Genomic DNA, 14,592 nt, shown 5'->3' with positions numbered 1-14,592 from the left:
GTTAGGCGGTATGTTTTGCATTTGACCTCTACTTGTTTGGTTACTTACCTTCACTCCTTGACATGAGTCACAGCTTCTTGACTCTCCTTCCTATGTTATGAAAATAGATGCTTTCCTGAATCTTTTGTGTACATTTGGTTGATCCATAGTGACCAAAACTCTCATATACACTGTTCTGGCCAACATAGTTTCCAATCATCGGAGTCAGTCTCATGTCTCCTGAATAAAATACCCTTGTGTACCTCATAATATTGTCTAGTCTTTCCTCCTCCTTTCTTACCCAACATGCCCTTAACCAATTTCCATTTTTGATCACGATTTTGATACCTGTGGATGGTTTTGCAAATTTTCAAGATCTCTTTTTTTCCCCATTTCACACCTCTCAAGTACACAATTTTAAACCGTTTCTCTCCAGTTCCAAAGTTGTTAGATCCTTCACCTAGACAAAGCATTAGCAACTACATATAACAATACTCCAAAGGGTTTACAATTTTTCTTGACAAATGAATGTATATTAGTTTCAATTATTATTTCATAAATGAATCCAGAAATAAACAAAGTAAACAGTACTAGATTGTGTAATTAATAATAAAAATTTTAAGTGTGCCAAATAATTCGTAAATTTCAAATCTTTCTAAAAAAATTGTAACTGTACATTCAGAGCTATTACTTATTGATTATAACATCCAAAATAAAGTAATTCCTTTTCATAAATTTTGGCTTAAAATAAACACACTTTGTATAAAATTGCATGAAAGTTTTCAGAAAAGCTGCTGAGATAATATTGACCTGTCAAAAATTCTATAAATAATACTGGTATCAACAACTACTTTTGAGGAAAAGTAATGCTAGAGGAGGATGTTCTATTACAACATGTTACACATCAGTTCTTAAGCTTGCCATTTCTGACCATCAGGCTAGGTGACAGGAAGAACCATCCACAATGACAGTGTTGAAAATCTCAACAATAAACTTTCAGTGAATTTAAATCTGACTTCTATTACTGCTTCAATGTCTCATGCCAAGAAATATCATTGCCATTTAATGGAAAAAAAAATACTTCTACTTCCCCAATGTGCTTTGCTAAAGGATTGCAGTAATTGCCACCTAAAGGTAGGATTTAACAATTGTCATAATTGTTACAAAGAACTATTTAGGAGCTAGAAGCAATTATGTAGGTACAGTGTTAAGGAAATCAAGTAACACTGGCACAGCTGTTTGAAAAATTATAAATAGCTTTAAGACTGTAAAGACAAATCATCTAGCGATAGTACTATCAATCAGGGATGGAGTATCATCAAATGGCAATAGCAAATTGCAACTATTTTAATGGGCACCTTTCTTCTGTTACAAAATCAATAAATGACCACCTCAGCAATGTACAGTTTGAATTTAAGGGCTTTTGTACATTAAGATTTTGACAAAAAATTCTAAATCAGTATTCTATGATGGGTTGTCTAAATTAACAAGGTGCATACAGAATATGTTTGGTGCCATGGACACAGCAGCAGCAGCTGCTGCTGCTGCTGCTGCTGCTGCTGCTGCTGATGATGATGATGATGATGATGATGATGTAATTCCATCAGGTACCCTTCCATACAATCTAAAAATAACCCTGATTTACAGGAAAGGTGATAAATCTAAAATTGAAAACTACTGATCCATATCAAGGTTATCTGCATTTTCTAAGGCAACTATGGATCTTACTTACATGAGACTAATGACATTCCTGATGCAACAGAATGTAATGTTTGAGACTCATAATAACTTTATGAAAAAGAAGTTCATTTCAGCACCCACAACATAGTTAATATATGAAATAAAAACTGCTATAGAGAACAAGAAGTATGGTACTGAAGTGTGACTTGAGCTTGAAAACATGTTTGATTGTGTAAACATTGACACAATACTTGACAAACTATGGAATTACTTATCAGAGGAACTGGCTATGAATTGATAAACTAGTATATGAGCAACAGGAAACCTCATGATCCTCTCATCACAGTAGTAGCAAAATGTTGTTCATGTATTCTGTTGTACTGTACAAATTAATTAATAAAATTTACTTTCTAATTTCACAGGTACTAGCTGACATGGGAGTAATTGCTGGTTATGATATGACTCCAGAAGCTGCTCTTACTAAGCTGTCCTATGTACTCTCAAAAAAGGATTGGAGTGACAGTATGAAACGAAAGGTAATTAACATACATTAATTATGTAGATAGACCTTTTTTACTTATGCAGCTGGTGTGAGAAAAACTATCTACATGTAAGACCTATGTGAAACAGATTTTCTACATATTTCACAGGCAATGCAAGACAATCTCAGGGGGGAGTTAAGCATAATTGGAAAATGGAAAGCTCTACAGGAATGGGATCTTGTTGATGCAGTTGCACGCTCACTTAATGTCTACAGTCCTAAGGAACAACAGAAAATTGGTTCAGTTTTGTATCCAGCCATGACAATAGCTGCTGTATCTGAAGGAAATATTGAGAAACTGAAGCAGCTGAAAGAATTTGTGAGTGCATTTTATGTGTTTTGCTAATTGTTGGTTGAGTATATTGGATGACACTATAAAGGTAGTGAACTTATTGTCGCACCTTCTTGATGAAATTATTAATGAACAGTTTCTTGTACTCTGTGATTGTTTAAAAGAGTAGTATAAGCTACTCACAAAGGCACCACGAAAGCATCTTCCACCATCTGCCCCCCCCCCCCCACCCGCCAAATCACACCCCACCCCACCCCACCCCACCCCACCCCACCTCCTTCTCCACCTCATGCTTCCTCTGTACCCCAGTTGAGTTCCTGCTCAGTGCATTGGGACCTCAACACCCAGAGAGGATAGTATGCACTTCCATGTGTGTGTATGCTCACATGGGCACAAGTTTACTACTTCCGAGGAAGGACTTTGTCCAATAGCTTATCTAGTTTTAAATGTACTTTAAATATGTCCCTCTTTGGCTCAGTGCCTTCTCTGTGTTGTAGTAGCAAACTATCCTATTTCATTGCCATTAAAATTTTCGTATTATTTAATGGAGTATAGTCAAATGAAGCTTCATGGTATATGGTTCCAGAGACCTTTCAAAGTTCAAACATCTATGACGTATATAAGCAGACTGAAGTGATGACTAGGTTTCAGGCAGGATTTCCCATTTTGTTTGATGCTGAGGTGCTATTCCAATACAGTTGGAGAGCCTCTGCAATGTTGTTAAAGTTTAGGGGGAATACCGAGTGGACTGAGGTGTAAATAGAAATTTGGACTGAGAAGGAATATCTGCTAGGATAGTCTGCAATTGTGCAAAGCCACTGTAGCAGGGTAGTGTAGTGGTTGGTGCATCTACCTTGTGATCAGGAGACCTGGGTTTGAATATCAGCATAGATACAAATTTTCATTCAGTGAATCAGTCTATACGTACACATAAAAGTATAGTCAGTTTCATTTTTAGTTACATCTGGTGCTCACTAGGTCATTGTATTCTGGGACAGATGAAATAGCTCTAAAAGTTGAAATACCACAGTTTCTTTTGAACTTCACATGAGAATGAGGAATAGAAAGTAGTAAAAATGAAATATTGAGCACTCAGGAGCTTAGTTTTGAAATTGTAGGATAGAATGAGGCTGGTGTGGTCCAGCAGAATGACAACAAATGAACTGAATGTTTTACATTTTGTGTGCTTTGTTGCCTCTTTCACTGGTAAAAAAACTGCCCTTTATTTCCCTGTAGAATAAAATTAATTAATTAAAATAATGTTAGAGAGAGGGAAGGAGTACACAATACTCAAAGAGAAATTTTACAGCATCAGTTTTTTTTATATAAAAGATGAACCTACCTGGTGCTATTTTATTAAAGCCTTATGATTTAGAAGATCTCAAACCTATAAGTTATCCTTCTGCAGATAGAGTTCCATAAAAAAATGTTGTCATGCCTCAGCTCAAAACATACGGTTGCACAATACTTTCTGCAAATAATGTGGCTCAGTTTCAGGTCTGCTACACATTTTATTTTACCAGGAAGGTTCGTTTTAGTGCACAATCTGCTGCAATGTCATAGCTTCACTTTGTGTCAAACTTTGTATTGAAATGACTAAATTATTTAGAAAAAAGAAATAATGCAGCATAGTTATTACTTCATATAACTATTTTTATTAAAGTAGGCATTTTTTGTTATTCTTAACAGGGAGCAGATTTTTCTTGTAGCAACAAAGACCATCGGACAGCTCTCCATATAGCATGTTGTGAAGGAAATGCAGAAGTTGTGCAGTATCTACTTATGAATGGTGCCAGTGTACATATGAAAGATAGGTAAGACCACAAAAGTGGTAAGATGATATGAAACATTTATTTAGAGCTTTATCAGGTTTCTTAATATCTGCTGTGTTTCAGCTCCAATTGACACTTTGAAAGAAGGTGTATAAATGTATCATTCCTTTTGTTCTTTGCATGACTATGTTACGGAAGCAGGGAGTTGGAGTGCAGAACTATTACTCCTGGAGTTGACTGATTGAGTATACAGTACCAGGTCAAATCTATTTATCAAATTGACCATTGTGACCACAAGTATAAACAGCACACTTAATACAACATAATGACTTTAAGTTAATATAAGAATGACTAGCAGGATAAGGCTACTAAAAGTTGAATTGGTGCAGCAAAATTTTATATAAAAAAAAACAGGTTCCAACTTTTAACTTCCTTAATATAGTTTCTGACAACAGGATGTTAAGACAATTATCTTTCAAAACAAAGAAATCCAAAATTATTGCTTTTGTAAAACCATAAGACAATCATTTTGATTTATCTCATTTATTGAACAAACCATTATCATGGAACCCACTGGTCTTTTGATGTGGATTTGAACCCTAGAAATACAGAAATCTATAATATATATACAAAATGATGCTTCCTTTCTGTTGCAGCATGCCAGAACCACTACCATTATCCCGTCCCGTAATTCAGCAGCACAAAACATGTATAGAGCGTCTTTTGTTTTACAGAAGCGACATTACATGGAGTTCAGCAGCACAGACTGTGCCCTAATATACATAGGCCTCAGACACTGGTTTCATTAACTTCAACTCATGTTGGCCGCATACATGCTTTCATCACGACAAAAAGCAACTATTACATTATCTGATCAAGCATTCACACTTCTGCAGTAACATTGTTCAAGCAGGCCTCCAAGCACACTACTTGTTCAGGGCCAACTCCCCTGGCCCACCAGCCATGTCATGCCAGCCACACTTCTGTCTTGCTCCACTCAATTCAACAACCAGCTTCTCACTGTTCACCAGAGAATCTGTGGAACTCTCCAGCCCAAAGATGGGTCATCACCCCTTGATGCGACTATTGATAAGTGCTGACATCACACAACTGTTGAAAAAATAATGAGATTGGTAAACAGGTACACCATTGCAATCAGAAGTAGCATCTGGCATTCTCCAGAGCCGTCTTTTGTTCCTGATCTACATAAACAATGTGGGGGACAATCTGAGCAGTCCACTCACATTTGCATGTGATGCTGCCATTTACCAGTATATGATGTCATCTGATGATCAAAACAAATTGCAAATCAATTTAGACAAGATACCTGTGTGTTGCAAAAAGTGGCAATTCACTCTAAATCGTGAAAAGTGTGAAGTCATTCACTTGAGCACTAAAAAGATTTCACTAAATTTAAGTTGCACTATAAAACACATAAATCTCAAGGCCAACTGAATACTTAGAGATTATAATTATGAGTAACTTAAATTGGAATGATCACATAGATAATGTTGGGGGTAAAGAAAAGCAAAAACTGTGATATATAACAGGTTTCCTAAAGAGACTGCTTACACTATCCTTGTCCGCCCTCCTGTGGTGTATTGCTGTGCAATGTGGGATCCACATTAGATAGGATTTATGGAGGATATTGAAAAAGTTCAAAGAAGGGCATCTTGTTTTGTATTATCATGAAATAGGGGAGAGTGTGCCATAGATATAACACACAAATTGGAGGGGTAGTCATTAAAACAAATGTGTTTTCACTGTGGCAGGAACTTATTATGAAATTTCCATCACCAGTTTTCTCCTAATAGTGTGAAAATATTTTCTCACTGCCCACTTACATGGGGAGAATTGATCATTATAATAAAATAAGGGGTATTAGAGCTCACACAGAAAGATTTAAGTGTTTGTTTTTCCCCCACACTGTTCGAGAGAGGAACAGTAGAGAAGTAGTTTAAGGGTGGTTCAATGAACCCTCTTCCAGGCACTTAATTGTGAATTGCAGAGTAATCTTGTAGATGTAGATTGCACAACATGAACTCTGCAGTAGTGACATCCCAAAATTCTTATCTCATGAAGTATAAGATTAAAATGGAGCATTGATTGACCGTTATGTGGCTGTAGCTCCACAAAGGTGCATTTGCAACACATGGTTATCTGGAAAATTTTATTTACTTTAATATCAGCTACCTTAGCCTGACCTTATTATTGGGTTGTTTTAGTCCACCTGGGTAATAAAGCTGCTCTGTAATTAGATATCATGTCCAGAAATCCATGATCTCCCAGTAGGTGAAGGCCCGAGTTGCATGATTGGAATATTGTTATTTTTTTCAACTGAGTGGAAACTGAACTTTTCCAGTTGAAAAGTACAGAAGGAACAGGTTCATGAAACAGCTGAATATGGCTTGTTTGACTGCTGCATATGGAGCTTGAATGGACACATTAAGTGACAATTATAACACATTGAGAATACAAGTCAAAGCACTACAATACTGGGGATTTGTGCCAGGAGATATACTGCAATCTGCAGTGTCTAGTGAAGATGACACCCGTGCTGTTGCAGGAGCTGCACACAAAGTGTGCTTACCAGTGGTCAGAAAAGTAAGACATAATTTTATCTGTTGAACCAGCTGAGCTGAGACAAGTCAAGACATACAGCACATCATATCAGGCATGTATTAAGCTAGAATCTATTTATGCATCCACAGGACCTACTCACAAAGGCAGGTTGCTTAGACATCTCATGCCTCAAAAACGCAAGCTGAAGATGAAATGAGCATTTTAAATTTTTCTGGCAAACTGAATGTTCATGTTGCAGTATCTTGCTGAATACATTGATCCTGCGGACAAGTAACAAGTGATGAGATGGACATTAATGGTGATCTATTGCCAATAATGTTGCATTGCATCTTCCATATGTTTGATAAAGGACATGTACTAAAAAGTATTATTTGCCAGACAGGCATTGCACCCTTGTATACTTTAGCATATACCGGTGTTCTTGTTTTATCAACATAGCAGTGCATACATTTGTTGTTTATCATTTGTAACAGGTGCCACACATGGTGGGTTTATGTCCAAATACTATTCCAGGAAACTGATATTTCTGAAACGCATGTCATGATGTACAATGAAATTTTCTTTACCAAATATATGCAAGATTGGGAGCACCAACACATAAGATTTTCACAAGTCTTGCATATAGATATGATAAGGTTAGATATATCAGGTTGTGATAGTTTACACCAACATTTATACTCTGCAAACTACTGTGAAGTGTAAGGTAAAGTGTCCTTCCTATTGTATCACATATTATGATTTATTTGCACTGCATTTATGTATGGAAGAATGATTTTAAATGCCTTTATTAGATGTCAAGACACTAAAAAATAAAAATTTTGTAAGAAAACAATACAAGGATTCAGAAATATAATGAAAATGCAAGTGCCATGATATTTGTTAAATCAAAACAAACGGTTCACAAAAATATCAAAAGATGCTTTGAGTGACAGTGAAAAAATGGAGCAAAAATCAAATCAAAATCAGCAATAGCAGAAACCATTGCACAGTGTAACTTATGTAATAAAATGGAATCAAAATCAGAATTTTTATAATCCCATAACATACAAAGTCAAATCACAGACCTGATTTACTGGGAACTCGTCAACATTACATTTACATCACAATTACAAGTTTTATATACAGTATTACAAAAACAATATATCAACACTCCAGTTTACATGTATTACAAAGTAATATATAACAACAGTGTTTACATAGTGAACATTTATTTGACACAAGACTTCTAAGCTTATTTTACAAGAGATGTTTCCTTGCTCAGACTTCCACATCATCATTCGTAAATTCTTCTATGTAGTAATAATATTTCTCCACTAATAACATGTGCAGCTTTGGGTTCAGTTGCCCTAGCTTCATGCTGTTTATTTGTTTCTTTTTTAGCATGTTGTAGATTTTCATGCCCATATATTCTGGGGTTCGTGCATATAACTTTAACCTGTGAGTAGGAAGCATGAAGTTTGTCTTATTCCTAGTGCTGTATGGATTCTTAAAATTGTTGTCTGTGAATAATGTAGGGTTACTATATACAAAAATAATCAATTCATGGATGTACAAACAGGGGACACTTAATATTTTTAGATTTCTTAACAGTCGGTGACAAGATTCTTTTGGTCCTGTGTTACAAATATTTCAAACAATTGATTTTTGTAATTTTAATTTTCTAATGATTTTGCTTGTATTACCCCAAAAGATAATGCAATACCTTATATCAGCTTCAAAATAGCTGTGATAAACTACATAAAGAGGATGCGTTCTTTTACAAGAAGAAACTGAGTGCATTAGCTGTGCATAAAGCCAATGAAGTTCATTGTCATCTTTCAGTGAATGAACTAATTCTTAACAACCTGTGATGCAGAGGCAGTGGTTACACATCACTCATGTTTAATGACCTGAAAGCATTGTCATATGTGACAGAAATGCAGGAACATTTAATCCTTGAAGACAACAGTGTTACTCAAGTAGAGGCTAAAAGTAATGTCTAAACTACTACACCAAACAGTACCAACAACTCAATAACATTTAAAAACAATATTCTTCCCTGATATCAGAATCCACCTTATTTCAGTGGCAAAAATTCTAGATAAAAGCTGTGCAGTGACATTCAAGGAAACTTGTGCAGTTATGCCATTTTAAAGCCATTGTGAAAAAGATTTGGTATCTTGTTTGATTTGGTTGATTTACAAGGGGATCACTCAAAGATAGATGCCATTATGGAACAGTCAGTCTCAAAAAGTGTTATGGAAATATGTCATTCTCAGTAGGGCCACATAAACCCAAGAGACAATATCAAGATGTCAAAAACTAACATGTGACAGGTATGAAATTCATAAGTAAAGTTTACCTCTCAAAATGCACATGTCTTGAAGAAAAAATTGTGTCCATTCTTTTTATGAAATCAGATAAAGACTCAGATAAATGTTTGGAATTAATCCACTCTGATGTATGTTCACCAATGAAGGAAACATCTTAAGGTGACAAAAGATTTGTTGTGATCTTTACAGACAGCCATAGCTGATGGTACCAAGTGAATTTCTTTCATTACAAGGAAGAACTTGCCGACACTTTTCTTGAATTCCAGAACCAGACAAAGGAATCAGACTGGCCATAAGATTAAATCATTTTACATATGCGATGGAAAGTAGCACTCTAATTAAAGCAAATGGACTCCATCTTCAATACGGAAGGTACACAGTGAAGTCTTAACAGTTTCATACACACTACAGCAAAATGGTGTCACAGAAAAAAAAACAATGGTACATTGGTTAAAGTTCATTACACATTTATTGGATGAGGACTACCATCATGTTAGGCTGAAGCCATCAACACAGTGAAGTATGTCGAACTTATTGAATAGCAAAAAGGTCATGTGATAGAATTTAGTTTGTGAAATGGATGAAGAGAATCTTGGCATAACAGATAATATATTTGCACATTTCGCCAGAAGGTTGTCATGCTGGACAAAAGATGGAGGTAATCTATCCTATTCATAAGAAAAGGAATTTTTTAGACTATTCAGACTGCTCTAAGCCTTTTAAGAGTGGGTACCAAAGGGTTGTAAGCTCATTTCAAGAAATGTGAAATTCCTTGATCATCACAGTTCTGAACTTGAGCAGACTTTTGTGGATTTCTATGTAAACAACAAAGGTCAGCACCAAGAAGGAAGTCTCAACCTGAACATCAATGAAAGACATTCCTGGGGTTTTCCAAACATGGTACATGATGAAAACACTGCTACCATTGTAAAAATGTTCATTGACTGAAGTCTCTACAATACCAGGTTTCAGGGACTGAGGCCCATCTTCAGGTATACCTATAAATAGATGGACAAAGTGTCCTTATCAGAACTAAAGTATAGAATAGTGGTGCCTTGTAAGTTAGCTTTGGCATGGACACTTGGTCCTATTATTTATATATGCACCTGAAGATAGGGCCAAGTCCCTGAAACCCAGTAATGTAAAAACTTCAGCCAATAAATAATTTTACAAATGTTGTGCATGTTTTCACATAATAGTTGTAGATGTCACACCAAAAAAATTTATGTTTCCAAACACTGAATCGCTGGGCATTGTCTGATGATGAACCATTGTATGGCTTGAAGATGATGATCTAGTTAAATGTGATATGCTCAGTATCACAACAAAATGTGGACACTGCAGACCAAAGATAGTATGATCCAGCAGGAGAGGGCTTTTAACCAAGATGTACAGGTTCCCAACCAGTGCAAGTCAAGAACCATTCTCTATCAACAGCCAGAATCAAATGTTGAACCAATGACTGAAGGAGAAGAAACTCCAACTCATGATGGGGAACTTCACTGTAAATGCAACAGTCATCAACATCAGAGGGGCACTAAATGGACCAGATCAAAGGGAATGGTTTGAAGTCATATACAATGGCATCAGATCACTGTCAAAAATGGTATGTGCAACATAGTTGGCAGGTTAACAAATAATAAAGTTCTGAAAGAACAGGTACTGTAGTGATGAATCCTTACTTAAGAGAAAAGCAAGAGTAATTGTACCAGAATTCAAGCAATGTCCTGAAATTGACTTTGGGGAAAAACTGTCTTGATTACAAGACTGGATCATTTCAGCTACTCGAGGCTGTGATGACTAAGCTTGACGTGCATTCAGGATGAAAATTTGAAACATGTTACCTAGAACACACAGCAGATGATGAATTTAATCACTTGATAAATATATTCTTATAACATTATGAATCTAATTTTCCTTTTAATGCACATGATTGGCTTTAATAAAGACTTAAAAATACACTACAAGCAGTACTGCAAAATTCTTCAGTATCTCATGAAAAGGAACAAAACCATAGACTATACACGAAAAATTCAAAATTTCAGGAACAAACCAAGGAAAGTTTGGAGCATTACTTGATGTGAAATGAACAAATTAAGACAATTGAGATTCAGCTCCCAGATGTCTGTAGCAGTGAGACAGATGATATGAAAATTCAAACAATGGACACCTAAATCAATAAATGCTTTTTAATGGTAGCTGAAAACACAAGGGCAAAAAATTGTTAATCGAAAGCAGAACCATTACACTTACTTAGGTAGTGCATACTCCACCAATCAATGTGTCAAAGTATATTTTCTGAAAAAATGAAGTTTGCAGTCGTAACACCAATATACAGTGAAGGTAATCAGGTGACCTCTAATAGTGACCCATCACCCTCCTTCCCATGTTCTGAAAGTTTTTTGAGAAAGTATCTTACAACAGAATATTGAAGTATGTTTCTGAGAATAACCTTTTAAAAACAGTTCAGTTTGGCTTCTTTGAAGGCTTCTCAAAAGACAAAGCAATATATGATCTCATGAACTCAGTGCTAGTAAAACTAATTAGGGAGAATTTCCCTGTTGGTATTTTCTTTGCTCTTGGCAAGGTCTTCAATTGTGCATATCATACAATTCTGCCAGGGGAATTAAATGACATGCTATTGAAGGCTTTTAATTCACATGAGTGGAGTCTTTATCTAAACAAAGAAAAACAGAAGTCCATATTAGCAAATGATCCAACAAAACTAAGATTAAATTAAGAGTTTAGAAACATTAAATATAATGTGTTGCTAGCCCACTCCTGTTCTTGGACTAAATAAATAATTCATTCAGGACATTGGAGGACTCTCCAAAAACAATAATGTTTGCTGATGAGTCAGGTATATAGATAAAGGTCCTAAACACACCCATACCAGTTGTAGGAGAGTAATGGAACATGCATGCAATTGGCTCACAGCAAACAACTTAACATTTAATCTTACAAAAATCCAAATTATAGTGTTATAGATAAATAAAAATGACTTACAGACACCAGAAGTTTAGATCAATAGCCATACACTAGATGAGGTTCTGTAGTCCTGGGCATGCAATAAACTGTGATGGCAGCATCATGTCTAGGGAAACCATAAAGCTCAGTTTCACATGATTTGCACTTACAATCTTTCTGCTTGTGTTGACCTGCAGACAGAATTGTGAGCATACTTTGCATGCTTTCACTCAGTACTGTCCAACAGCATAATATTCTAGGAAAATGCAGCAGAGTCCAAAAGCTCTTCTATTCTAAGGAGCGTGGAATAAGAATATTTTGTGAAGTTGATATCAAAACTCTTGCAGAGGTCTTTTCAGGGACCTAATGTTTTTTACACTAATGTTCCAGCATGTAGGCTCTGTAACAGTATTTATGGTTAATAATGAGAGTGAATTTAGAAGGAACTGTGCAATTTGCTACCACAGTGCTAAAAATAAAAATTCTTTCAGTCTAGGATATGCATCCCTCTCTACGGTTCAGAATAGATTTTAAGACTATGATGCAAAAGTCTCTAACAGATAACCAGCAAACATCAGCAGAAAAAAGAAAATCCTCAAATATTAAAAAAACAAAGTAAAATAGTACTTTGTTAAGCATCCCTACAATTATCGTATAATTTGTACTCAGGAATATAAATTCCATTTAATACTAATACATTGTCAAGTCAGATTAATGTGACTACCTGTCAAAAGCCTGAATAGCCACCTTTTGCAGTGCAGCTGACTGCAAGACATGCTTGAAGGGAGTCACTAGGGTTCTAGAAGGTATCTACAGGGATGTGGAGCCATTCTGACTCCAGTGTCGTGGCCAGCTGTGCTACATTTCTTGGTTGAGAATCCATGGTGCAAACAGCCTGATTGAGGTTGTCCCACAGATTCTTGACTGATATTAAATCCAACAAGTTAGGTGGCCAGGGGATGTGGTAAACTCATCCTGGTGCACTTTGAACCACACATATACGCTGCGATCTGTGTGACATGTGGCATTGTCCTGCTGGTAGGCACCATTGCTGTAAGATAAAGACAAACACATATCAGGGTGGACATGCTCCCCAAGAGTAGATGCATACTTGTGTTGATCCATTGTGCCTTACAGAATGAAGATATCATTCAGGGAACACCACAAAAACATTCCCCAGACCATAACACTCCATCCTTTGAACTAGACCCTTAAGACAATTGTTACAGGGTGTTTCCTTTCAGAGGTTTCACATCATACATGCCAATGGTCATCTGTCTGATGGAGCATAAAACATGATTCATCTGAAAAGACCGCTCGTTGCCACTTAGTGGATGCCCAGTTGTGGTTTTGGCACAGCCAGTGAACAGCAGTCAGCATCAGTACATGAAGAAGGCACCTGCTTCAGAGGCCAGCCTTGGCCTGAAAGCCAGTGATCATGCCCCACAGTAGATAAATCATTCCATTTCCACATTATAACAACTACTTCACTGTTTTCATATCTCCATGAGACACTTTATACACCCTCCACAGTTAGTGCTGTCACCTGCCATCTGTGGGTGGTTAGTGCACATTGACATTGAACATAGGCAGTGGCTGCATTAATGTGACAGGACGGCATATATTTATTAGATAGATCATGACTTAGCCAGTATATGGACAGCTGCTTAATGGTGTGCGTTAAGTTAGACAAGTGTTAAGTTAGACAAGTAGTATAGGAATAGTCTGTGGACCAGAAAGTTTCAGGTCTTGATCAGTCATTGTCACAGGAGATTAAAAATCTTCAAGAAAAAAATAGAGTGTACTGGAACTAGAATACCAGCAGTAGAAACTAGAGTGAGGGAAGTAGGATCAAAACTGAGCAGTGAAATTAAACAAATAATAGAAATATTAAAAGCAGGCAGAAATGACAACAAATTTAACATCGAGCAAGTGCGTATTGAAAGTAAAAATATAGCTGACTCAGAATCTGCTTCGGTAGGTTGAAGTTGATAGAATTAAAGACAAAATGTAATGTTTTCCTACTGCAACTGTAAAATGTAGACAAACTTTCAAACTTGGTTATTGAAAACCATTTGTGCTCTGTTCCTTTCAAGCAGTTTGTGTGGAAAGAAGTATCTGAATTCAAAACTATACATGTTTCAGAATGATTGTTAGGATTTTGTAGTCAACTACAGCTTGATTGGTGGTTGAATATCTGAATGAATTTTGAAGCTGGTTTAGAAACAGTAGCAAACAAGTTTATAGTAAAGTTGTGTGAATATTGTGGGTTTGCGCACAAACCCAATTCTAATGCAAAATTCTGTAATTTTGACTTGCACATTATAGTAACTGATCAGAAATTTCACAGAATTATTTTGAAACAACTTTGTAACACATCAAATAATTTAACTAATTTGCATGGAATACTAAACTCTAATGGAAAAATGTTGTAGTTTTGAAGACTCTTGTTTTAAAAGAAAGAGT

The 14,592-nt window shown here is 36.1% G+C and overlaps 1 protein-coding gene across 1 annotated transcript in view; it reads left to right on the top strand.

Annotated features, from left to right (window-relative positions):
• The window catches only part of LOC126187783 (L-asparaginase-like), a 322,364-nt gene that overhangs the window by 289,707 nt on the left and 18,065 nt on the right, over positions 1–14,592 (top strand). Inside the window, exons 8-10 of the mRNA XM_049929055.1 lie at positions 2,082–2,195; positions 2,310–2,519; positions 4,182–4,306. Of these exons, the coding sequence (XP_049785012.1) occupies positions 2,082–2,195; positions 2,310–2,519; positions 4,182–4,306 (449 nt within the window). The remainder of the gene's footprint in view (positions 1–2,081; positions 2,196–2,309; positions 2,520–4,181; positions 4,307–14,592) is intronic.

Source organism: Schistocerca cancellata, chromosome 5, assembly GCF_023864275.1.
Source record: "Schistocerca cancellata isolate TAMUIC-IGC-003103 chromosome 5, iqSchCanc2.1, whole genome shotgun sequence".
NCBI lineage: Eukaryota > Metazoa > Arthropoda > Insecta > Orthoptera > Acrididae > Schistocerca > Schistocerca cancellata.
Note: the sequence above shows the minus strand (reverse complement) of the source record. Positions and strands in the feature narration are given on the sequence as shown.